The sequence below is a fragment of the Indicator indicator genome, chromosome 31, assembly GCF_027791375.1.
Source record: "Indicator indicator isolate 239-I01 chromosome 31, UM_Iind_1.1, whole genome shotgun sequence".
Lineage (NCBI taxonomy): Eukaryota > Metazoa > Chordata > Aves > Piciformes > Indicatoridae > Indicator > Indicator indicator.
In genome coordinates, this window is record NC_072040.1 from 3737009 (window position 1) to 3763705 (window position 26697).

General features: G+C 47.4%; 1 protein-coding gene across 1 annotated transcript; it reads right to left on the reverse strand.

Annotated features, from left to right (window-relative positions):
• Window positions 1–2062: 2062 nt before the first annotated feature.
• Window positions 2063–23096, reverse strand: ARMC1 (armadillo repeat containing 1). Its single transcript, XM_054394609.1, has 7 exons — window positions 23067–23096; window positions 20027–20227; window positions 16707–16798; window positions 8705–8894; window positions 5891–6007; window positions 5738–5812; window positions 2063–4263 (listed from the first exon to the last, which is right to left on the reverse strand). The coding sequence occupies exons 2-7, from the start codon at window positions 20216–20218 to the stop codon at window positions 4072–4074; spliced, it is 858 nt and encodes a 285-aa protein (XP_054250584.1). The 5' UTR covers window positions 20219–20227; window positions 23067–23096; the 3' UTR covers window positions 2063–4071.
• Between the last annotated feature and the right edge of the window lie 3601 nt (window positions 23097–26697).

The window sequence follows — 26697 nt, forward strand, 5'->3', positions numbered from 1 at the left end:
ATAAAACCTTCACCGGTGGCATTTAAGCACAAAATTATTTTTTTTTTCCTATTACTTTCTGTCTAACTCTAATTTAAATGTTGCAGGGAGATTTTACACATTCCGGGTCTTCAAGAATAGGTCAGGTCATGGCTTTTGAAATATGCCAGGTGAGGAACCGGCCACCACCAGCTTTCATTTGCAGGGTCCAGGGAACATGCACATCTGCATTTAGTCCAGGGCTAATCTACAGTAGTTGCTCCATCACCCCATGACCCCTGCCCAGCAGAGAAGGGCAGCAGGAAAAGAAGACCCCTGAACTGGAATGAAAATGGATTGGATGAAACAACCAAACTCACCCCAATGCCAGTATAAAGCAGAGAAAGCTAAACTCACCCAGCAAGTGTGCAGTGGTCACACTGAATGGGAAGGGAGTCCTTAGGAGCAGAAGGAAGAGGAGCAGGAGTCATCCACAAAAAAGCCTCAACCCTCCCCCTTTCTGCTGAGGATGATGTTTATGAGATTCACCTGGAGCCAACTCAGCTCAGCTGCCCTGGCTGACTCCGAACAGCTGATGGCCTGCAGGGCACGGCTGGCCCAGGGCTCTGTCCTAGCAACTGCTAAGTTGTGTTTCAAGAAGCTGTTTTCCAGCACAGGTTTATACACAGAAGCACTGCATTCCCCCCCCCTCCCCTCCCTTAGAACATTTTTCAGGCTGGCAGGGAGCATTCTGGCTGTTGAAACCACCACAGTGAGAAAGAGCTGCAAAGAGAGCTGTTATTTACCTTCTCTTTGCTTGTTCTGCCGAGGGGTCCAGCTATAACTTCATTTAAACAGTGAGAGCAGCCTCAGAGCACCTGTGATTTACTGGTCCCACCAGCGATGGGGTTTACACAGCAGAACAGCCACACATATGGAGAAAGCAACCCAGCTACATCGACTGCAGGAAGAAGATTGCTCCAGCAGCCTAAATGCCAGAGTTAATGCTCAGCAGTGTTAAATGGCTGCTATTCCCCTATTACAGGGGGTGATAGATCTTCATTGGCTTAGCAAAGCAGCCAACAATTGAGAGCTAAGTAGCAGCCACTCTTCACCTCCACTAAAGCTCTGCAGGTATTTTATATGCAAAGAAATAGACTCCTTAAACCCTGCCATTTGCTGCCTCCCGCTGAATTACAGGGGCTAAGCCATCCTGGGTGCTTGCTTCATACCTTACAGAGGGTGCTGGTGGGAGCAAAAGGGTAAAGCCATGAAACCTGAGGACAGCTCTGGAGGTTTGTAAGAATTAAACGTGGGATTTCGACACTAACAGTGCAGGGCTTATAATCACAAAGCTGTTGTGGTTGTCTGTTTTTATCCAGGAAAAAAAACCAAAGGATCATGCAGGGCAAGAGAGGGATTCTGCCCCTTGACTCTCCTCTGGTGAAATCCCACCTCCAATACTGCCTCCAGTTCTGGTGTTCCCAGCATAAGGACACAGAGCTGTTGGAGTGAGTCCAGAGGAGGCCACAAAGATGATCAGAGGCTGAAGCACCTCTGCTATGGGGACAAGCTAAAAGAAGCATTTCAGTAGCTGAAGGGAATCTACAAGACTGGGGAGGGACTGTTTAGAAGGGCTTGTGGGGATAGGCCAAGGGGCAACGGTTTGAAACCGCAGCAGGGTAGATTTAAGTTGGACATCAGAAGGAAGTTCTTCACAGTGAGGGTGGTGAGACACTGGAACAGGTTGCCCAGGGATGTGGTTGAGGCCCTGTCCCTAGAGACATTCAAGATCAGACTTGGTGTGGCCCTGGGCAGCCTGATCCAGTTGGAGGTGGAAGGGCACTGGACAGAGATAACCTTTAAGGGTCCCTTCCAGCCCAAAGCAACCTGTGAAATCTGTGAGATGTGGTGCTGAAAGACTTGGTTTAGTGTGACCTGGCAGTGCTGGCTTACCAGTTAAACCTGAGGAGTGTAAAGATCTTTCCCAACCTAAGCAATTCTGGGATGCCAATCCCACAAATAACTTAAAATAACACCAGAATAGCCAACAAGGCAGCAAGAAGGCAGCAGGCAGACTTGGCTCAGTTATATTATCCTTTATTATTTTACAATATATTTCAAAAACTTGTACAGATGCCTTAAACTGTTCTACAAGAGCTGCAACACTGTCAGAGAAGCACAGCTAGGGACCGAATGCACAGACAGGCTGCCACACCTACTGGGATCCAACCACTGACACCCACAGGCTGCAGTCTTGCCCCAAATCCTTGTGCAGCAATGCAAATGCAAACAATGTGACTGCAGACCAAGGAAGCTCTGTATCCAGAGGACTTCTCAACACACATTTGGTACACTGGAGACAGCAGGATGAGCAGCAGCACACATCTAAAGCAATACATGCCCTGGGAAGCCTGTATTTGCAATCTGTGCGTGTAAACCTGGATCAAAAAGAAACCAGAGAGAGAAAAAACCAGGAGACAGCTCATCTGCCAGCAAGCTTTTGTTCCTGTTTTGATCCTAAAATGACACCTGGGGGTGGGGTGAACTCTGGCCAGCATTATTCTTTGACATCACCATCTCCTCAGCACTACTACAACACTCTGTGCTTTTTAGTTGCTGTTATTCCTCGTGCAAGGGCAGAGAGGAATAAACTTCAATGCATTCTCTGAGTCTCCAAGTGGTAAACAATGAATATTATCACAAACACCACACAAAAGCATTGTATGATGGGCTTGATACCATGATTTAGAGGTTGCTAACAACATTACTTAGAGACTGACATCATTTAGAGCTCTTAGCTGCATTTCTCTGGTGCAGCTAAGCAGTAGCACTGCAGTTTTCAAGCCCTGTGCACTGAATGCTCTCAGGCACACACCCAGTGCTCACTACCAGCTCACAGATGTTTGTTACTCTCTAGCAACAGAAATTTTGCTTTCCTTATCACTTCTGCTCACAGAAATCACCAAAGAGATCTTCACACCTAGGCTGTAAAGGTAAAGCCAATGGTTTGCAGATATTTTTGAAGCCTGTCCAAGATGATGCACACTCCATGGAGTCTCATCAGGAACAGTAATTTACAAGTAGATTTGTTAGGGAAAAAAATAAAACAAAGTAGAAAGGGTTACAGTCACAATCTCTGTGTGGCACTGTGGCAATAGAGGCATTCAGCTCTGCTTTCTTCTTCAAGTTTCAGTTACCATTACCCATCTGCTAACAGCAAACACCATTTCTTACCCAAACACAGCCTCCACCCCTCTCTTCTCTGCAGACAGAGCTGCACTGGGTCATCAGCACCACAGCTTTTCCAGCTCCAGTCTCCCCAGCTAGCAAGAGAGCAGTCAGTGGTATTGGTTGGTTACACATCTAGCAGTCACTCACACCCATCCTTACAAACATGTGCTGGTTTATTCACTGTACAACATCTGTACACACAGCTGTGTCCAGGCAATCCCTTACTCCTTAATCTTAAGCACTCCAATGGCTAAGGGTAGGCTGGAAAAGAATTCAGTACAGAGAGAAGGGTTCTAAGGTTCAAGTCTGTAGTGATTTCAGTTGAATAGCAAAGAGGGGAAGGTGATGCTCAGGCAGTGAGCAAAAACTAAAGGAAATAAAAGCAGAAAGAGGCAGACTGCATTTTTTTCTCTGGAGTCAAAAATCTATAAAATGAAACAAAGTAAGGTTAGTCCCAAAGGGATGTGGAAATAAAAAGGAGATTTTGTTTAATACGCAACTAGAGGTCTCCAGAATTTTCTTTCACAGAGGCCCTGAGACTTGAGCTAAGCAGCCTCTCCCTAAGGGGTGTTCCATGTGAAGCCAAACTTAAAGCTCTATGGACATTTGGTATGGAAGAGTGGACCCAGTTTTGAGAAGTGAAGCAATAAAACCTTACAGGAACAACAACTGAAAGAGATTTGCTTGGAGGCCTCTGTCCTCTGACCCCTGTCCCATCAGGCTAAATGTCCAATAAAATATCAAATTGCAGCATATATTTGCTTAATCTAAAACTCCTGGGATGGGTTATTGCAAATTGCACTTGGCAGTTCCACCACAGCCATGGCAAACTGGCCCCCTCTCGGTTCAGCCACACAGTCTCTGAACACCAAACCCACGTCACCAGTAGAAAGATCTTGACAGGAAGTTTGCTGCTGTGCTGAGCCAGCTGGCTGCACCCTCTGGGTGGGACCCAACGCGGGACACTGCTTTGTCCTGCTCCTTCGTGGGGCTTTCATCTTCAGGTAGGTACTCCGGGAGGTCTGTGTTCTGCTCCACTTCCACAGGGGTGTCTTGGAACGGGACCAGCATCTGATCAAACACAACAGGGTCAAGTTATGGCCAATGCTGTCAGGTAGCAACCTGCTGGAAGCACTTGGTTGAAGTGCACACCCACACCTGGAGTACTGGGGTCACTTCTGGGCTCCTCACTACAAGAAGTGAGGTGCTGGAGCAGCCAGAGAAGGGCAGCAAAGCTGGTGAAGGTCTGGAGAGCAAGTCCTGTAAGCAGCAGGTGAGGGAACTGGAATTGTTCAGCCTGGGGAAGGGGAGGCTGAGGGGAGACCTCCTGTTTTTCTACAACTCTCTGAAAGGAGGTTGAAATGAGGTGGGGGTTGGTCTGTTTTCCCTAGTGACATGTGTTAGGACAAGAGAAAATGGCCTCAAGTTGCTCCAGTGAGGGCTTAGGTTGGACATTAGAAGAAACTTCTTCACTGAAAAGGTTCTCAAAGCCTGGCACAGGCTGTCCAGGGAGGTGGTTGCATCCCCAGCTCTGGAGAGGTCTAAAAGAGGCAGGGATGCAGTGCTGAGCAACATGGTTTAGCACCAGCCTTGGTAGGGATAGAGAATGGCTGGACTCAAAGAACTTAAAGGTGCTTTCCAACCAAACCAACTCAATGAAGTCACACACACAGAGGCTCAGGATGATGTTGTGAGACTCCTCCTGAGCCCCTTAAACAGTGAAACTCTAAATGGAACATGTCAGGTATATGCAATTTGCTGCGCTTGGAGGATACACAAGAAAAGCTTTGGCTAAAGATGGAAATAAAAGTATCAAATAAACAAGGACAGCTCCTTGCTGTGGTTGTGAAACAAAAAAACACTTCAATTGCAGCTACAAGAAACTCAATGACCCTTTTGGTATCAGTAGAACAGAAACGATGACAGTGTTTGTGTCCTTCTGAACAGCAAGTTCTGATTAGATGAGGAGGGGTCTGGAGCATCTCTCTCAGGAGAAAATGCTGAGAGCACTGGGGCTGCTGAGCCTGGAGAAGAGCAGCCCCAGAGGGGGTCTGAGCAATGCTCAGCAAGAGCTAAAAAACCCATGGGGAGCAAGAGGATGGGGCCAGACTCTTGTCAGCAGTCTCCAGTGACAGGACAAAGGGCAACAGGCACAAACAGGCACAAACCCAGGAGGAAAACTTTGGTGTGAGGGTGCTGGAATCCTGGAGCAGGCTGCCCAGAGAGGTTGTGGAGTCTCTGGAGAAATTCCAAACCCTTCTGGCCATTACGATCCCAGGCAAGCTGCTGTGGGTGCCCTGCTTTAACAGTGGGGGTTGGACTGGATGATCCCCAGTAGGTCCCTTCCCACCCCTACCACACTGGGATTCTGTAAAACTCTCTCATGGATCCCTGTTCTGACAGAGGATCCCCTTTGTGCCCCTCACCCTGTGTGCACAGCACTGCCACACCCTGCCTGGCATCAGAGGTTAGGGGCACAGAGGCACTGGCATTAAAGACACAGCCAAGAGTAAACATTCAGTCCTTAGCAAGATTCACATCTTACCTCCTCCCCGCTCTCACTCTTCACCACTTGCTGAGCCTTCATGACTTTGGTGGATGCTATGGCCGTGGCCAGGGCCTGCAAGCAGACAAAGCCAAGAGCTCAGCATGGCAGCAGGCAGCGGCGCTGGGGGCTGGAGGGCTCTGGGGCACTCACCTCTGCCTTTAGGTCTGAGCGAATTCGGACCACACACCTCTGGACAGCCATTTGAAAGGTAAAACTGATAACACCTTTGATTTTCAGCAAGGCTTCTTCACAGAGATTCCTTCGAGACTGCAAAGCAAAGAGAAAACCTTCCCAGTGAAGTGCTTCCAGAATGCACCATGGGAAAATGCTCACCACGGGGTGCCCAGGAGTTCCTGGACGTCTGAGGGCAGCTGGTGACTCAGCTGGGGTCTTGTAAAGGCAAAACCAAGATTTACATTTTAGTGCAGAGATATTAGACTGTCTTGCCACAGAAAAAACAAAAGTGCTTACACTTTGGAAGTGGAAGAAGGATGGACTCAACTGTAAGTAATGAGAGGAAAGTGCTGAAAAGCAAAGAATGTTTTTCTCCGTCTGATCAGCTAAACAGTCCCCTCTGGTTAGGCTGTGAGTGACTCAAGTGCTCATTGATGAGTAGTTAGTGTGTAAGTTGCTATTTATCAGACACCTTGCCTCCATCCTGACTGAATGCATCAAAGCAGCTGCTCTGCCCTTCAGCTGCCTCACCCCTGGCAGCTCGCAGACATTGCTGAACTCTCATTTCAGCCAGGGAAAAATCTCTGGCTGATAACCCACAGAGCACTGTGGTTACAGCAAGTGACATCTCCTGCTGTGCTCCAACATCCCCAACCTGTGTTCCTTGCATCTGCTCTACATTAGCTTACAATGTTCACAGAGTCACAGAATGGCTTGGGTTGGAAGGGACCTTCAAGATCATCCAGTTCCAACCACCTCCCATTAGACCCTGGAGGGGTTTCAAAGCTGGGGAGATGTGGTGCTGAGGGACACTGTTTAGTGGTGACCTGACAGTGCTGGGTTAAGGGTTGGAATTGATGATCTGAAAGGTCTCTTCCAGCCAAACTAATTCTGAGATTCCATGAAACTAAACTCACACAATCCCACCCTGAAACAACAAACAACCTTTCTCCTGCTGCCCTGAGGCAATCGATATCTACTGTTTGAGGTTTCAAAATCCACAGGCATTTGGAGGATCTGCAACCACCCCCACCAGCACCTTCCTGTTTCAAATCCAAATGAGCACAGGTGAATGTGGACAGCTCTGTTTGTTCACTGCACCACTTAGGACCCCTCTGTGCCACCCAAATATTCTTGGCTTCATAGGCAGGGAATAAACTCCTGAATGAAACTAAGCTCCTTTTATTGCTCACATCCTTCACCATCCTCCCAGTCCCACCTTATTGTGGCAGTTAAAGCAGCATGACACTGCTGGGTGGGCACTTGGAAAATCACCAACACTTCTTTCACCATCTCATGAAATATGGACAGCAGCCACCCCCAGACAGATTTTCATCTTTTTCAACAACCAGCAAAGAAAACTTGGTCACAAGCTCTAGGCAGCTACAAAACCTGCAACAATGCTCTCAGGAGTACCTAAATATCATAAAATCATTTAGGCTGGAAAAGGCCTGAAGTTGTGCCAGGGGAGGGTTATGTTGGAGATTAGGAAAAATTTCTTTGCTGCAAGAGTGGTCAGGGATTGGAACAGGCTGCCCAGGGAGGTGGTGGAGCCCCCATCCCTGGAAGTGTTCAGGAAACATGTGGCCATGACACTGGGGACATGGTTTAATGGCCATGGTGGTGTTGGGTTGATGGCTGGACTCAGTGACCTTGGAAATCTTTTCCAACCCAAACAATTCTATGGTTCTATGATACCTGTAAACAAACAAATCGACTACAAGCTCAAAAACCAACCCAAACTTAGCAGCAGACAGCTGACTAAAACAACTTGAGAGGAGCAACAACACTCCTGGTGTCAACAAAGCACTGCCTTTTCTACACAGAGCAAATGCTGGAAGGCCCAAAGTGCAACCAAAACCATTTCCTTTGTATGAAGTGAGCTGGAGCAGCATCTTACTGCTACAGGAATTAAGCCTGGTCTCCTGCAAAGCGCACAGCGAGTGTGCTGCTGATAAAGTGGAGCCTCTGGACATGCTTACTTGGCAAAATGGGAAGCAACAAAGCAAAGGATCAGGTTTGATCAGTTAAAAATGGGTAGAAAACTGAAGATGCAGAGTCTGGAGGGCACTTGTGGATAAGGCACTGAAAGAGTCAAGGCACAGCTTGGCAGCCAGGAAAAGGCAAACGTGGCCCTGGGCTGTGATCTGCAGGGGCAGGGCAGATAAATCCATGCAAGTTATTCTGACATTACAGAAAGCCTCAGTGAGACCTCATTAACTCAAATGCCATTCTGGTCACTACAGTAGAAAAGATTTCCCAGACAATGAAAAGATGTAGCCAAGCCAGCTCAGAGAAAACCGAGCATTTGGAGATGGAGAGCAAGGAAAAACCCCCAGCAGAGGCTGGAATCACCCAGAAACAGGAAGGACTTGGCGTTAGTTCAAGGAATGGTTTAGAAAGGGACTTTAAAGATCATCCAGTTCTAACCCCCTGCCACAGGCAGGAACACCTCCCATTAGACCAGGGTGCTCAAGGCCTCATCCAACCTGCCCTTGAACACCTCCAGGAAGGGGACATCCACAACTGGAGCAGGGCAGATCTCTGTTGAACATCAGGTGGAAGTTCTGCACAATGAAGGTGGGAAGACACTGGAACAGGTTGCCCAGGGATGTGGCTTTGGCCCCAACGCTGTAGACATTCAAGATTGACTTGATGAGGCCCTGAGCATCCTGCTCTAGTTGGAGGTGTCCCTGGTGACTGCAGGGGGGTTGGACTAGATGACCTGCGAGGGTCCCAGCGCACTCTGTGATTCCTTTTTGCTGGCAGAGGAGCTGGGGGTCTCCTCACCGAGTCGTCCAGGCCGTCGATGTGCAGCACCACGGTCTTGGCGCGCTTGTTGGTGCTGCCCAGGAAGAACTGGGCTTTCCGCCGCCGGTAGTTCAGCTCGTTCACACTGTCCGTGTCAGACAGGTTGGAGGACTGGAGGATATCGTAGACTTCAGAAGCTAGAAGTTTAGTCTCTCCTGGTGTAGTGGTCCTGAAAGAAGAGAAAAAAAAAGAGAAAGGAATAAAGGTTTGGCAACAGAATCGTCACAGAATGATTTGGGTTGGAAGGGACCTCGAAAGGTCACCCAGTTCAATCCCCTCTGTTAGACATCAGACCAAAGGGATTATTTAGACCTTATCATTATTTTCCTTTTGCATCCAATGGTAATTTCTTTACATTCTATCGCTTTCTATTCAAGATCTGTGGAAAATTTTCTAGGCACAGCCTAAAACTATCACAACAAGTGACATCTTTTTAAGACACAGAAACTGACTGGCCTGCTTTGGCAAAGTCTTTCACCACCACCACAAAAACCCTGCCCACATCAAGTGATGCACAGCAGAGGACATTTTGAGGGGCAAGCTGAACTGGAGTGAACTAAACAGACATTGAAAAGGTCTCCATCCCACCTGCAGCACCACTGTGTTAGCAGCTGAGGGAACTGGGGTGGTTTAGTCTGCCGCAAAAGAATCTGAGGTGAGACCTTGGGGAGGGCACTAGGCAGTATCATTGAGGTCCCCTTTCCCAGGGAAGGTTGGACCAGAGGATCTTTCAAAGTCCTTTCCAACCTGGGCTGCTCTACAGTTCCATGCCCAGTGCTCTGCTCCCCTGCCAGGGAATTGGTTGTCCCTAGTTAGAGCAGAATAACAGTTGGGAAGAGCTGGTTACCAACTCTGTCAGAGGCAGTAACATCTTTCTATCACTTCAGCAGGATTCAGAAGATGGCTGTCAGAAACCCAAACCTTTAATTTTCACTGTCTTCTTGAATTCCTGTCATCCTAGATTGCTGCCTGTCCTTCCATCATCTTCACCCAAGGCTGGCTGTATAAGCAATCAGCACAGAATCCAAGTGCCATGTGCTGTATCTGTCAGAAGACACAAGAACTAGTTCCCATCTTCTTCACTCTTCACAGTAACTTTGTAAACAGGCTCCAACTGCTGCAGAGGTTTTATCAGAACCACAAGACATAAGCAAAGCTTTGCTCATGGGGAAGAATAATCCCAGGCACCAGGACAGGCTGGAAGTTGACCAGCTGGAAAGCAGCTTGGCAAAGAAGAACCTGAGGGTGCTGGTGGACACCAGGTTGAAGCTGAACTCACCATGTGCCAAAGAAGGGCAATGTGTGCTGGGCTGTAGTAGTAGGAGTGCTGCCCACAGGTTGAGGCAGGCAATTCGCCCATCCTGGAGTTGTTCCAGGCCAGGTTGGATGAGGCCTTGAGCAACCTGGGCTAGTGGGAGATGTTCCTGGGTTGGAACTGGATGACCTTTAAGGGCCCTTCCAACCCAAACCATTCTATGAATCCTTGCCCCTCTACTCAGCACTACTGAGGCAACACCTTGAGTACTGTGTCCAGGTCGGGGCTGCCCTGAACACAAGAGATATGAGCATGTTGGAGAGTCCAACAAAAGGTTAAGAAAATGATTAAGGGGCTGATGGAGCTGGGACTGCTCATACTGATCCTAGGATCCCAACTAGTGATGTTTTCAACCATAATTTTCCTTCCATTATGATCCTAAATGTAGTAACTGCACTAAATGTAGCATCCTGCAGGACACCAAAAATGTGAGCAGAATTTAATGGCTTGGCACTAACTCTGTCTAAATGCAAATGGATTAGAAACCTTTAAACACACTTGGCAGAGATTGATCATTTGATTTAATTATAGTTAAAAAAAGAGCTAACAAATGGATATCCATATCCACCATGCCTGAAGGCCACTGCTGGATTTGTTTCCAGGTGACCAATTTCTTTCAGAACCCTTTCACCCTAAATGTAAGGATAGAAATTGTCTCCAGCAGCAAGTGAAGGGAGCAGTAAAGCTGCACAGAATTGATGCATGCTGCAAGGAGGGGCTGTGGGGGGTGGGAAATCACTAATCCCTGATTCTAGAAGAGAGACACAGAGTGATTGACATGGATTTGATGAAAACTTTGAGCATGAATGACAAGCCTAAAGAAAGAGCAGGGTATTAGAGAAAAAGCAATCTGCTTCCAGACAGTTATCTGATCTGGCTGGGTTTTTTCTGGCTGTTCTGCTCCAGTGCCAGGGCAAGACTCCTTCTTATCTCTGAGAATGCTGCTCTTTCTTGTGAGCTTTTAGGGCATGCCACGATAGGGTGGGCTCCCAAGCATATGGCTCTCTCCTGGCATTCCAGGCAACAGGCAAGTTGTTTGGAAACCACCTGGAAAAGAGCATTACCTCAGTGCACACTTCCTCATGCTCCCAGTGTGCTGTTAGCACCATGCTACCAGTCAGAGCACACCTCCAGCCCAGTAAAACAGCAGCTGACAAAGGATCAGCACCTGCTTTGTTAAGAGTCAAAACCCTCTACAATATAAACAGCACAATCCTTATGCTGGCCAACAACACATCCCAGAATCCCAGCATGGTGGGGTTGGAAGGGACCTCTGGGGATCATCCAGTCCAACCCCCCTGCTAAAGCAGGGGGCCACAGCAGCTTGCCCAGGAGCACAAAGGCCAGCCTCCAGAGAAAGAGGCTCTACAACCTCTCTGGGCATCCTGCTCCAGGCCTCCAGCACCCTCACACCAAAGAAATTTCTCCTCCTGTTCAGATGGAACCTCCTGGGCTCCAGTTTGTGCCCACTGCCACTTGTCCTGTCCCTGGGCACCACTGACAAGAGTCTGGCCCCAGCCTCTTGCCCCCCACAGGTCCTTTATCTCTTGCTGAGCATTGCTCAGATGCCCTCTGGGGCTGCTCTTCTCCAGGCTCTCAGCCCCAGGGCTCTCAGCCTTTCCTCCTCACAGAGGTGCTCCAGGCCCCTCAGCATCTTTGTAGCCCCAACCCTAACAATGGGTTCAACAAGAGCAAAAACCATTTAGAGGTGTAGAACAGGAAGAACAACAGAACCTGTAGGACTGGGCAAGTCTGAAGCTGCTGGAGCATTCTGGATCTCCAAATCCAGTTCCAAAGCAGCTGGACTGCTCCATGACTCTACACACAGGCCAAGTGCAGCTGCACCCATTCTATGATTCTGTGTTTTAGAGCAAGTTGGATGTTCTGAAGACCAATGAAAACAAACAAAAGGCTCACTATCAGCTGTGAGTTGTAAATGTGAGTAAAATCACAGCCCAGCCCCTTCAACTGCTGCAAAACCAGTGCCTGTGATACCATCTGAGACACTGAGCTGAGCAATTACCCAGCTCAGAACACCTCCCTGAGCCATTCCATTGTCCTCTGACCAGCAGAGGAGAAGCCACTCTCAAGACTGGGCTAACAGATTTGAACAGAAGCCATATGTCTAACCCAGCTCTTCAGCTCATTTGGTGTAACTCTTGCTATTTATATTCTAAATGGAAGATCAACTCTTGATCTTCCACAGCTTGATTATCTACCATATGGACATATTCTCCATTTCAAAATAAATAAATAAATGTAATAAATCAAGGCCTCAAAAGGCTTAAGAGGAAACATTTGTTAGACAAGAGTCTGCACAACAGACACCAGCTCCATGTTGAATTTCACAGGAGCTCGTTCCAACATCCTGCCTGCTAATGAACAGTGATCATTTAATGGATTCAGAGGGCAGAAATCATCTCTGGTATCTGGCTTCAACAAACTGCATCGGGGTTAAAAGTAGTATCTTAAGGCTCACAACTCTCTCTGGTCCTTGCTGGTGGAAGAAATCAAACACTGGCATCAAAAAGGCAGCTCTCCCTGGGATCAGGGAGGAATTAGGCTGTGCTGAAGCATTCTAGGAACATCTTGAAGGAAGCCCACCACCACTTGTATTAACAGCATGCTAATGGTATTAGAAGATCACAGGCTGGCTTGGGTGGGAAGGGACCTTTCAACCTCACCCAGTCCAACATCTGCAACTGCAGCAGCTTGCTCAGAGCTCCAGACAACCTGACCTGCAGGGATGGGGCATCTCCCAAGTCTCTGGGCAACCATCCTCTGCTCTCACCACTCTCAGCACAAACATTTCTTCCTTCTCTCAAGTCTCAGTCTCCCTCTTTTATTTCAAACTATCACCCCTTGGCCTGTCACAACAAGCCCTGCTAGACTGTCCCCACCTTTCTTGTAGGAAAGCTTTGGAGGACACAGGAAAAAGCCTCAAGTTTCACCAGAAGAGGTTTAGGTTGGACATGAGGAACAAATTCTTCCTCAAAAAGGTTGTCAAGGCCTGGCCCAGGCTGCCCAGGGCAGTGGTGGAGCCACCATCCCCAGAGGGGTTTCAAAGCCATGGAGATGTGGTACTGAGGGTCATGGGTTAATGGTGACCTTGACGACCCTGCAGGTATTTTCCCTCTTTTCCATGATTTCCTTCCCCTTTCCAGAGCAGCATTTAAGCGTTCCAATCAATCAGCAGCAGAAATGGATAAATGCGGAAATGGGAGAAGTTTCCAGGATATTTTAGTAACAAAGCCAGTTATGATGTGGCAACCTCCTCCTCTTCCTCAATATCCCTTTCATTAATTCCATTAATACATGGCTTTTGCCCTGCCTTCCCCCAATCATTTCCTCCCCTCTCATAAAAGAGAACAAGAAGAATTTCACACAACCCCAGTGAGACTGCTGTGATGCTGCATCCCTGCTACTTTACTGCAGCAAATACCACCTGAAATACTTGATGACTTTTTGGGTCAGATAATAAAACTTTGCTGCTTTCCAACAAATAAATAATTTTTCCAGAAGTCCTGGTAATTAAGAGCATCAAAAATTAAAACTGAGGAAGAAGTGAGCAGTTAAGAGACTGGATGTATTTTAGCAGATCTGCAAGGGACTCTAATTAACCACATATTAATTGCCCTAATCTTCTTAGGCAAGTAATAAATTGGAAGAGCTGATTAATGCCCTGGATTTAGTTCAGCTTGTTAGAGCTGACAGCCTGGCAAAGGAAGGTTGTCTTGAAAAGCTCTTTTAGCTGAGTAATTGGGATTTGACTCTCCATGAGCAGCTATTTAGGATATTGACTCTGCAGCAGTTGGTGTTTTTAAGCCATGTTAGATTTCAGCAGGGTCACTGTGCTGCTCATAAAGATCACCAAAAAAAAAGAACCCCAACCATGAACTTTGACCTCTGCTGTCCATCAAAAGTCACTTCCACTCTGAACACAAATTAGCATATTTCCTTGTAGGCTAGAAATCCTAATTAATTTTAATTCCAGAAGCTGCTAATGACTCTTTATCAAGTCCATACGGACACATTAAGCCCTCCACACAATTCAAAAGCCAGCAACTAGACCAGTTTCCAATATTAAATCACTGCTGGAACACAACAAAGCACCATTCTCCAACCAGCCTCAGCTTCTCCTCTCCTTCTTACCTCCCTACACAAACACTTCTACCAGCCTCAACTTATAGAATCAGAGAATTGTTTTAGTTGGATTGGAGAAGCCCACTAAGATCTTTAAATCCAAACATCAACTCACCACCATGGCTATTAAACCATGTCCCAGAGTGCCATGGCCACAGGTTTTTTGCACCCCTCCAGGGATGGGGACTCCACCACCTCCCTGGGCAGCCTGTTCCAATCCCTGACCACTCCTGCAGCAAAGCAAATTTTCCTTATCTCCAACCTAACCCTCCTCTGGCACAATTTCAGGCCATTTCCTCTCCTTCTATCACCTGAGACTACAGAGGAAAGACCAATCCCCAACTCACCCCAACCTCCTTCTCCTCTCCTCCTTACCTCCCTACACAATACCTGTACACACACAGGCACTTGGTCACCTGGAGTGACACATCTTAGGGAGAGTAGCAAAGCAGAGGATAATTTACTGCTTAGCATGGGATGAACAGGTGGCACTCCAGTCCAGCTCCCATCCTCAGCACTTTATGAAGGAAATAGGACTTTACCTTCAGGATAAAGAGTTCAGACATCAACACCTTCTCCCATGAGTTGTGAATTCCTTGCAACAAAAGGCTTCTGGCCTGTTTCTGGGGCTACCATGTACTACTACAAAAAATCAGAGTAGCAAACCAGGTCCAACTATTTTCCAGTTGATGGCACTGACCATTTCAAGATCTCTTAGACTTGAACTGGAGGTCTCCATCACAGAGACCTTCAAGGCTTAAAGAAAGACACTCACATGATGAGGAAAGCCCTCAAACAGCAGGATTTATGTAAGTGAAAGCAAGAGAGACCTGGAATTCTAAACAAACTCTTGACTTCCCCAGCACAGCGTCAGCTCAGTGCTGCTGAACATCTACTTACCCCTGAAATATGACAAATATTCAGCTTGTGACTTCTCTCTGTACTCAGGAGTGCACTGCACTGCTTGAAGAGACAAGCACAGCTTTATCAGTGAAAGAAACAGTTTGCCACCATTCTCTACTGAACAAGGAAAGCCACTGGATATTATTAAGTGAGAAGGGAGTGGAAAGGAACAGTGAAAGTTACAAAACTGCTGATGAAAGGCAAAGATTCATCATCCAGGATGTGCTTCACTTGTCAAGTGCAAAGAAACAGTGACCACAGCTCCTGGGCTAGAAGATGCTGGGTTCTGTTTCACCTGAAAGAATTGGAAAAAAGAACACTGGCAGAAGTTCTTATCTCTTCCTAAAATTTTTACAACATCACCCAGAAAATGATCTAACCCCCAAATTAAATTGTGGAAATAAACAAGATCTTAGATTAAAGTGATGAGCTAAACAGGCACAGTGGCAGACAGCATCAAGTCATTCAGACCAATTTCTTGCTGAGATTCAGTTCAAAGCACTTCTGAAAAACTGAAATCTCACTAAAAGCCAGAATCTGAAGGAGGTTGAGACCCTTTTCCCCTTCCCTACAAACCTTCTAACACAAAACCACAACCCCAAACCAGTTGGGTTTTGTGACAAAAATAATTCTACAGCTCTCTTCTCAGCACTTTCCTATCATCTTTCTCCATATTTCTGCAGGCAACACAAACCTCAGCTTCAGCATTTCTTGTCAACATGAAAGGCTCAAATCCTGACAAGCCCATGACAAAGTCTTGTGTTGAAGATGCTATGTACTGAAATTTTCATGATCTCACACTCTCCAAATGTTACAAGCATAAAAATCAAATCCACGTTCTTACTCTTGCCAGAAAGCTTTCTAGAAAACACCTACAAGATTTCCAGTTTTTACTAACTCTTCTCCTCTCTGAACCCTGCACTCTTTCGGTCCTTGAAATTGAAATGCAGGGGGAAAAAAAAATGTTGTTGAAGAGACTGCCATAAAATCCTTCAAATTAAAGGTTGAATGCTGCTGCTCTTCTCTCATTTCAAGCCATTGCCCCTTGTCCTGTCACTGCAGGCCTTTGCAAACACTCCCTCTGCAGCCTTCTTGTAGCCCCCTCAGGTACTGGAAGGCCTCTATTAGGTCTCCCTGGAGCCTTCTCTTCTCCAAGCTGAAAAATCCCAGCTCCCTCAGCCTGTCCTCATAGCAGAGGTCTTCCAGCCCCCTCATCACCCAGTTCCAACCTCCCACCATGGGCAGGGACACCTCCCACCAGCCCAGGTTGCTCAAGGCCTCATCCAGCCTGGCCGTGAACACCTCCAGGGAGAGGGCAACCACAACCTCCCTGGGCAGCCTGTTCAGTGTCTCCCCACCCTCACTGTAAAGAATTTCTTCCTCATCTCCAGTCTAAATCAGCCCTCCTCAAGCTTCAACCCATTCCCTCCCATCCTCTCATCACAATTCCTCTGGTGCAGTGTAAAATGAGAGCCATGAGCTGCTTGCAGCCACACAGCATCAAGAAGGAAGAACGCAGCATTAACTATTTGCTCCAGGAATTCCCAGTCAAGGTTTCATTTTGCATCAGAACGTTGTGTTCACACTGTCTTCAGATCCAACAGCCCCTTGTCAACTTACTTTTGGATTACATTCTGTAAGCTGAGCATCATCCCCAGTTCACTTTTCATCTTCTCTCTGTTGGCACGGCACTCGGCCAAGTAGCGGAGAGCCTGCAAGAGAAGAGGCCCACAGCACATCAGCAGCACGCCCAGCACACGGTCACTCAGTTGGGTTAGCTTACACCTGACTGCAAGAGTCACAGCACACTTGTAGGAAGAAGATAAAGACCATCATCACCTACTGGGAAGGTTTAAGAACTGCTTTAGTCTCATAAATGCACAGGAAGCAGAGTATCTACAAGCAAAGGAGCAGAGCTTGGGTTTGGTTAACCTGCTAAAGAAGTCTAAATGATGATCTATCAGCTGTCTATGGCTACTCAAAAAGCCTTTGTGGAGGGCATGAAGCCAAACTTTCCTCTACAGCAGCGACGAGCACAGGGAGCTAGCCACAAACTGCAGCCTGGGGAGTTCCAATCAGCTAGTACAGCGTCTTCACTATGAAGGTGCTTCTACACTGGAATCTAGTGGGACTGCAGGATCAACGAGACAAAGCTGCCACTGACCTGATGGAGTGCTGGTGACAGTCCCAGTTCAAGCAGGAAGCTGAAGTGAATGACTTCCAGAAGTCCCTTCCAGCAAGCATTTATGTGATTGGAGAACTACAGTAACTGCCCTGTGCCTGGAGGGGTTTCAAAGCTGTGCAGATGTGGTGCTGAGGGACATGGTTTAGTGGTGGCCTGGCAGTGCTGTGTAAAGGGTTGGACTTGATGATCTTGGAGGTCTTTTCCAACCCCTACCATTCTGTGATCTTAAAGGTCTCCTTCCATCACAATTCTTCTGATTCTATGATTGTTGTACACTATGCATCTGGTATGATTTCCATCAAGCAATTCTATGGGCTCTCCCAGCAGCAGAAAACTCAACAGCACCACCAAGTCTTTATTGTCCACAGAAAGAGGCCTAAAATATTTATAAGCACCTGAAGACTCCATGCAGAGATAAGAACAAAAGCAGAAGCAACTTGCTCAGGTTATTATCATCTAAGCCACAAATTGACACTCATTTGTTGCCCAAGGTTTTGTTTATTCGTCTTTCAAGGTAGACTCTTTGCACAAGCCCAGCCAGCACCTCTGTTTCTGCTTGATCTTCCTAAGATGGAGCTAAAATGGCAGTGCTCCATGAGATATCTCCCTTGTTAATGCTGCCATGTCCTCAGAAGGAACCTCCAAAGGTGTGCTGTGCATTGTGCTTTAATCAGATGCAACAACTGCACTTGCAAACTCCTGCAAATACACAAATGCAATGGTTTATAAAGTGGGGCTCTGACAGCAAGGTTCAGAAGAGCACAAATCCTTTAAATATAGTCAGGTAATAGCTCTGCTGCTCTACAGCTGCTTTAGAAAGAACACTCTCCTCAATGCCTGCAGGGAGAGAGATGATGAGCTGGGGGTGTTCTCAATCAGCTGCAGCACACACCAGGTAAAATTCAAGGCCTTCTGAGAAAGCCTGGCTGCTCTCTGGCATGACCAAAACCCCAAATGTCATTTTTTGCTGCTTCCTGACATGGCTCAGCACCAATAATTGCAGTTTATAGATGCTGTGCATGCACTGCTTTTCTTTTCAGCTGTGGGGAAATACCTGAATGGTAGCTCTGAACTACTGGCATCCCAATTAAGAAATGGATCCTCCCTGGTGAAAAAAACCTTCTCCATTTTTATTAGTCTGTGTTCAGGCACTTTAATGAAGATGTTATGTTGCTGGACACAGGGAAGAAAAAAACTTCTCTGAACAGCTAAGCCAAAATGTAGGCAGTCCCTTTGCCATCTGTACGCCCCCTCCACACACAAACTTAACCACCAGAGACTGACCAAGATCAACATTATCAGAACAACCAAAGTGATCTGTCCTAGGAGGTCCTATTCCCTCTGCTTCCCATGAGGGGATACAAAGTTCTGTCCCTTCAAAGAAGTGAGGCCATTTGTGCTGATTCCATTACAGTCTCCTGAGGGCAAGAGGAGGATTATTCTGGACTTTGGCTTAGCCTCTGCTCAGCTAAACACCTACCTTCACTTTAAGCTCCCAAGAGATTTCATCATCATCACCAATAGGAATATCTCCATACAGGAACATAAAACACACCATCAATCTTAACAACAAAAGACACTTTTGATGTGATACCAGTGAAATGGTCATGCAGTTTCTTCACAGTCCTGCTACTTAAAATTTCAGTCCAAATTTCAACAGGGGGAAAAGAAAAAGTAGTATTGTCTGGGTTAATACTGATTTATTTTACTTAAAACATTGAAAACCATTAGGATTTGAAGTGTACTGTAAAGAAGTCCTGAAATAAAAAGTAGAGGAAACCAGAAAAAAAAGCTTGCACTTCTTGATCAGACAGAAGAAAGGGCTGAATTGAAAGGGCACATGGGGAGGAAAACACTCTCCCTGAAAGATTCTACACTGTATCAACAAGTTAAACACAGAACTATTATTCATAGATTCCTTCAGAGAATGCTTTAGGTTGGAAGGGATCTTAAAGCTCATCCAGTTCCAACCCCCTGCCATGGGCAGGGACACCTCCCACCAGCCCAGCTTGCTCAAGGCCTCATCCAGCCTGGCCTTGAATACCTCCAGGGAGGGGGAAATCCACAGCTTCCCTGGGCAACCTGTTTCAGTGTTTCACCACCCTCACTGTCAAAAATTTCTCCCTAATTACCAGTCTCAATCTGCCCTCTTCCTGCTCAAAGCCATTCCCACTCATCCTGTCCCAATCCAAGCCCTTGTGAAAAGTCCCTCTCCAGCTTTCCTACAGCCCCCTTCAGGTACTGGAAGGCTGCTCTATGGTCCTCTGCAGTCTTCTCTAGGCTGAACAGCCTCCATTCTCTCAGCCTGTCCCATAAGGGAGGTGCTCCAGCCCCAGAAGTATCTTTGTGGCCTCCTCTGGACATTTGCAGTCATCCAGATTATTTATCATTTCAGCCACAGGAACTGCAGACTAATGCAGTAAGAAACTTTAAGTCAGTGCTACACATCCCTTTATTAGGTGCAAACTTAAGGGAAAACCATTACATTTAGTGATCCCTTTCAAATGAAAGCACCTTTCTGATCAATGAAGGGCCTAGAAAACCAAACCAAAAAGACTTTTTCAAAAGCCCTAAGTTCCCCTGGAACAACATGTCACTGCTGGAGAGTTTTTGAAGCCATGGTTTTCAAAGCACACATCAGGAATACCAACAGGACATAAGCCCAGGGTTTGCTCTTTTACACTCTTACCTCTTTAAGAGCATATTGACAAAGTCAGAAAGCGTCTTAGAGACAAAGAAAGATGAGAACACTTACTAGTAAAGCTGAATGAACAACCTGAGGGTTGGGATGGTCCAAAAAGAGAATCAGTCCTGGCAGGCATCCTTGATCCTGAACAATGGCCCTTCTGTTCAGGGGGTCAGCTGCTAGGTCTCGCAGTTGGTTAACCACAGAGAGCGCATCAGGCTCCTCACTCATCGTAGAATTCATTTTTTCTGCACCATGCATAGAAAAAGCCTGCTGGGAAACAAAAGAAATCATCCCTATTACTAACAGCACAACATCTAGAGAATCACAACTGTCTTGGCTGGAAGAGTCATTGAGTCAATAGGATCTTAATAATGACTGAGATCATTAAGATGATAGAGTTAGAGAATGGTTATCCTCTAACTCTGCCAAGGCTGGGGCTCAACCACGGCCCTCAGCATCACATCTCTGCCTCTTTTAAACACCACCAGAGATGGGGATTCAGCCACCTCCCTGAACAGCCTGTGCCAGTCTTTGAGAACCTTTTCAGGGAAGAAGTTTCTTCCCATGTCCAACCTAAACCTCCTCCAGCACAATTTCAGGCCGTTTCCTCTTGTCCTATCACTTGTTCCTTGGCAGAAGAGGCCAGCCTCCATCGGGCTCCAGCCTCCTTTCAGGGAGCTGTAGAGAGCAATGAGGTCTCCCCTCAGCCTCCTTTTCTCTACACTAAACACCCCTAGTTCCCTCAGCTGCTCCTCACCAGCCCTGTTCTCCAGACCCTTCCCCACCTTTGTTGCCCTTCTCTGGACAGGCTCCAGCCCTCAATGTCCCTCTTGGAGTGAGGAGCCCAAAACTGAACCCAGGATTCAAGGTGTGGCCTCACCAGTGCCATGCATCCTACACTTTTTCAGGCTACCTTTGCCTCAGCATTTGAGAGAGAAAGTCTTCAAAGTTACATTTGTTAAAGAGGACAAAGAAATACTCAAGGCAGAATCAGACTACAGCCAGCATATCTAACCTCACAAAGCAGAAGGGGATGAAATCATCAGTTGCAGTGAGTACCATCATCTTCTCTGGTACTAAGTCAAGAACAGGTAAAACCAAAGCCCAAAGGCACCAAATTGTTATGAGCACAAAAGTATAAAAAAAGAAGGACTAGAAATCATGGAATGTGGATGGAACTGATGAGGAGGTAGATCTTGATATTTGTAAACTGGAAATCTAAATTCCTACAGAGAACTGGCAGGTTTGGTTAATGACACCTTGACTTGTTTCCAACAGCTCCTTCAGACCAGTGAGCCTTTACAGGAGTGTCTGTGCTGCTTATTTTACAACAAATATTCCCTGAGAAATCCACTTCTCTCACAACCAGGCACCCTAGAAGCCTATAAACAGCCTTCTGCATCAACGACTGTAAAACCAACAAGAGCATTTCCAGAGGACTTCCAGCAACAACTAATTCTACACAAAATAACGATGCAGAAAAGCCAGCAAAAGGTTAACACTGAACCAAGAGCAAAAAACACTGTTTTGACCTGGATCTATAGATTAAATAACTGCCACACTCAAAGACAAAAAGGGCTTAGAAAGTAGATTTGGGCTTTTTTTTCTTTTCACTAACACCCTCTGAATAACAAGCAGGCAGGTCACATCGTGCTCCAAGCCAACATATCGGTTTCAAAGGAGACACGTGTTAGCTTGAGAGTATCGGATTGCAGAGCAACTACTTCACAAGCAACAAAAGCACAAGTTCACCCAGAGAAAATGCAACACCTTGGTGCAAACAACTATTTTCCTTCAAAAGACTTATTATGGGCCTCTGAAATGCCTACTCAGTGCTCACTAAGGTCCTGCTGTTCCAGCTCATGCCAAGTAACTCTTCTCAAGGCACAGAAATGTGAGTAAATTGCAGTTAATTTGTGTTCTTTTTTTTTCTCTGCATAAAAATAACACAAATTAGGTTTCTAAGTGGTCACATCCTTCCAACATAATTTCCCAAACACATACTGTTGTAGAAACTCTGTATTGTTTCCTTACTGAAGGGAGGCCTTTCAGCAACACAAACTAATCAGACTCATCAAACCCAACAAGCCACACGTCTGCATTTTGATTAAGATAATTCCTGACATTTTCAGAGAGGGAAAACGCTGTCGACCTCCAGGTCAGTCCAGGAAAGTGAAAAGTGAGTTGTCTCCAAGGTGTTTTTATTGGCTACAAGTCCAAGAGATCAGCTGGGGGATACAGCAGCTCAACCAATTGGCAATAATTTATATTTCACAAGCAGAAAATTAAAAAAACTCTATTAAGTATCATCACTCACTCCCCAGAGTTCACAAAAGAACTGGTTCAAAATATCCAGACAGTTGTAGAGCTGATGCTAATCAGTCTCCAACCTCACTTCTGTGTCCTAAGTACTAGATCATTCCCACAACGCTCTCCCATCCTGATCACCTTTTGCCTGTTTCCTTCAAATCTCCTGAAAACCACAAAGCCGAATTTCACCCCACTCCTACACCATTAAACCACACTCACGTGCACCCCAGACTCTTCTCAGCCACGACTGAAGTTTTTACCTTCACCTGCAACAACCCATTTCATGAACTAGGAGCACAGGCATTGTTAAACGCACAAAACAACTAAGCTGGTTAAAAAGATACAAGAAGTTATCTTGAATTTGGAGGCCTAGCAAAGAAGTTAGCCAGGTACCAGCTCTTTTCTCCTCCCTGTAGCTTTGAGAACAAAGCTTAACAAAGGCACTGCAGACCTCTCTGTTGATCTCTCTTTTTGCTCTGTGCTCTCACCGGGGAGGCCCAGGAGAGGAACCGTCACAGCTTCACACCTCCGCTGTCAGGCTGAGCGTTCTCTAAACGGCGGAGCTGACAGCCGAGCTGCAACAAGGCCAGCTGCGACAAGGCCCCGAGGCTCAGCTCCGGGGACTTTCATCGGGCGAAGGCACAACTCTCCAGCGACCGATTGACGTGAGCTCCGGGAGCCGGTGTGGGAGAGCGGCAGGCCCTCACCGCCCCTCTTTCACGACCATCCAGCCCTTCCCTCCCATGTACCCTTCCCGCCCACCCGGCGCGGCCCGTTCCCCTCCCCAGCTCCGTACCGTCACAAAACACGTCCCCAACCGAGCAGCTCAGCCCCGGGACCCCATGGCCCACGGGGGCGACACGGCCTGCGGAGGGCAACGGAAAGAGGCCGCAGGCAGCACCCGCCACTCACGCACCACCCGCCGGGGCCCGCTCTGACCCCCACACCTCCCACCGTCCCGCGACGCGATTGGCCCACTCCCCTCCGCCACTCGCGGCGCGCTTTGTTCCTGGCGAGGCGCGATTGGCTACCGGGGGTCGCCGCGGTGTACGCCGGGAGCTGCAGTGAGGGAGGACCGCAGGGCAAAGAGGGCTCGTTAGGTCGCTTTGTTGTCTTTTTAATAACTTCTTTCCATAGATTGTCACGGGCAGGACTCCAATTTACTGCTCAAGCAAGGTCGAAAGCGTGCTGTACACCCATGTAGTGTAAAACTCTACACTGCACGGAGACACGATGCCTGTTCCTGTGCTGAAACCCGAGACAGGCACTCCTCGCCCCATGAGACCCTAACGATCAAGTTTATAGTCATATAAGCGCCGGACCCTTCCCCACCGCCGCCTAGCAACCGTTGACGGCTAGGCCGGGGAGCTTTTTTTATTGGCCACGTCCGATCCTGTGACCGGCATAGGCGCAGTGGCTGCCGGGTAGGTCACCGCGCCGCAGCCCGGCGGAGGGCACTCGAGGTCCCGCCTCCCGCGGGAGCGGTGCTCATTGGTAGGGTGGTGCCGGGGCGGGCGCGGATTGGCTGCGGGGAGGCGGGGAGGGTAGGGGGCGGTGGTGGAAGAAGCGGGTGAGAGAGCGCGGCGGCCGCGGACGGTGGGTGAGATGGGAGCGGCGTGGCGGCCACTTGCCCGTGGCTTTCTCCTCCGTCTGTGCTCGCTCTTTTTTCCTGGACAGTCCCTCTTGGCGCCTGGCGATGCATGAGCGGAAGCGCGACCCGGTCTTGGAGGCTCCGCTAAGCCCCGGTGCTCTCAGACCGGGAGGCCAGTGGGTGCCTGGGAGGTGGGGAGGGTTAGGGTTAGGGATCCTGTGGGATCTACCCTGAGGAGCTCCCCAGTCGGCGCTGAGGGGACTAGAAGTGCTCAAGGCAGCTCCGTTCATAGCTGCTGTTCCCGGGCAGGGCGGCGGGATGGAGCCTTCCGCGGTGAACGTGGCAGCGCCGCGGGCCGATACTGGGCAAGGCAAGGGCCGGGCGGGCAGTGGCCTTGCGAAGGTGGTGTGCTTGCGCTGCCTCTCCAGAGGAGGGGAGCGGCGTGGAAATGGCTCAGGTTGTGGAGGTCGAAGCTGTCGTAGGCAAACTGCCCGAAAGTGAAACCCTCTGACGTTGCTGTGATGGGAGAGACAGGTCACGGGAAATCATGTAAATGAACGGTCATCTGGAAGAAGCTGAAGGGGAGCTCTTTTAAGGATGTGTCCAATTTGGCTGGGACAGGATCCTGAGCCAGCCATGGGCTGCAGGCTGTCCGCAGGCATTTAGCGATCCTGCTGCTGTGCTCAGGTTCTTCTGCTGTTGTCATAAATAAGTAAATACCTGAATTCGTGTTGCATAATAAGCTGTCGAAATGCCCCATACTGAGTGTGAGCAGAGTTGGAGTGCTTGACATAAGCCACAGCACATTGATCTGTCTGACAGCGTCAGCAGGGCTTAGCAATATTTACTAGCTGTAGTCCCTTCACTCTTGTGAAGGCAAAGCTTACAAAGACTGAATGAAAAGGAAATTACTGTCTTCTGATAAGCCCCTCTTTTTCATCTAGGTGATTAAGAAAAGAGGAGGGAGCTGAGTTTTCTGCACATCAGCTCTAAAAGTTCCAGTTAACTGTCACTGGATTGAAAATCTTCGCAGAGCTGAAATAAGATCACTGTGTGGGGAGTCAAGGTTGTTAGGAAGAGAGAAGGGAGAAAACTGAACAATTCTAATGCTGTTACAGCCAAATACGTCCCTTTGTTGATAAAGTTTGCATGCTGTTGTTGCTCAGAGCTGTAACAGAAGGAATGGTGATCCCAGCAAGGAGCAGGGAGCTCTGTGTGTCTGGCAGGAAGGTGTAGCTGTGTGTGTGATACAACCCCCTGTGCTTTATTGCTGCTGGAGGGTTTCACTGACCTCTGCACGGTATCACCTTGCACTGTGCAGGCATCATCTCCACTGAGCAAAGGCTTTTGATTAAAGTAGTGTTGAAACACAGATTTGTTGGTTCTTCATCCTTAATAGGATGTGGGAGCACAGGTAAGATGTGAGGGAGGTGGGTTTGCACTTTGAGGTATATGTGTGAGGTTTGCACTGGTATGATCAGGCTGGATGTTAGCAGCTTCTGTAGCAAGAATGTCCTTAGTTCTTGCTTTAGATTTCATGCTGATACCAGCTTAGATAACTCCTTGATTGTCTCTCTGCAGCATTCCCTGACTTTTATCTCTCTGCATATCTTGCCAAACACGTTTCTGAAGTAGCAGGGCACTTCATTATGGCTTGCACACCATAAAACAGACTTCTGCACTTGCCTCTGTGCAATCTCCATCAGGAGATTCTCCCTGCCTATTTGGTTTGCTGTTGTGGGATCATTTTTTTGTTGGCTTTGTCTTTGTTCATTACTTCTTTGCCGTGTTTCTATATGGCTATAATTTTATGAGATGAGCTTGGGTCATGTGTTGGTTTTGAAGGCTGTGATATGTGTGCCCTAGTTCCCCGCTAACATGAGGAGGAACCAACCTGCTCTTTTTGCCTGTGGTTTGTGCTGTGGTTGGTATCCCTTTGAAACCAGGCTGCTGTGAAAATGCTGGGCTGCTTTTTGTTACACATAGCCTTGCAGTTCAGAGACTACACCTCTCACTCTTCAGATTTCCTGGAGTCATTTATTCTTTGTTCAGGCTGAGTTGCTGCATTAAACACATTAAGGCATTCTCTTTTATTTTTGTGTTGGTCTGATGTGCATGAGAGAGAGGGACTTGGACAAATACTGAATAGCCACAGAAGAATTTGCATTTGAAAGCTGATTTGTTTTTTCACTCAATCTTTCATGTATAGGACTCACTAGAAAGCCTGGCCAAGGGCTCCATGTCATATTTACTGGGTGTGTGTAGCCTTGTGTACATCCTCCAGAGCCTTTATGTTTGTTTAATGAACACTTTGTCATTTCTGAGTGCTATTAGCTTTCAGCTTTATGACTGAGATGTGATAGGAGAATATTGAATGACACCTGCAGAAGTGGTTTTGCTTGAATGTCTTGGCACAGCTTCTGGTTTTCTTGCCTTGGGTTTCCACAGTAGATGTACAGCAAGGCTGCACTTTGGAATGAGCTGGAGTGCAGCACATGGCTCACATTTTTGCACAGGTTTCCCCTTTCAAAGGAGCATTCCTGTCTCTTATGTCACCGCATGCCTGCAGCACCAGGTATGCTGCCTAGTCTAATAGAACATCTATTAGAACAACTTGATTTGTCCCTGGTTTGAAAACACAGCAGGAGCAATGTGATCACAGAGCTGTACCTTGTCCAGGAGAAGAATGCCTAAAGGAAGACTAGATAAGTAGATGGTCATACTTCCCTAAGACATTTCCAGGTCTCCATGAAGAAGCCCATGACTTATTTCTTATGTAACTGTACCTTGTATTCATGGCACTTTGGCAGGTAGTCTGTTACTCTTCCTTATTTTT

Coding starts and splice junctions, on each gene's coding strand:
- ARMC1 (XM_054394609.1), bottom strand. CDS start 20,218: ATGCATGGTGCAGAAAAAATGAATTCTACGATGAGTGAGGAGCCTGAT. Junction 8,895..16,706: donor TTACAGAATGTAATCCAAAA/GTAAGTTGACAA, acceptor CTCTTCTTTCAG/GACCACTACACCAGGAGAGA. Junction 5,813..5,890: donor GCTCAGACCTAAAGGCAGAG/GTGAGTGCCCCA, acceptor GTCTGCTTGCAG/GCCCTGGCCACGGCCATAGC.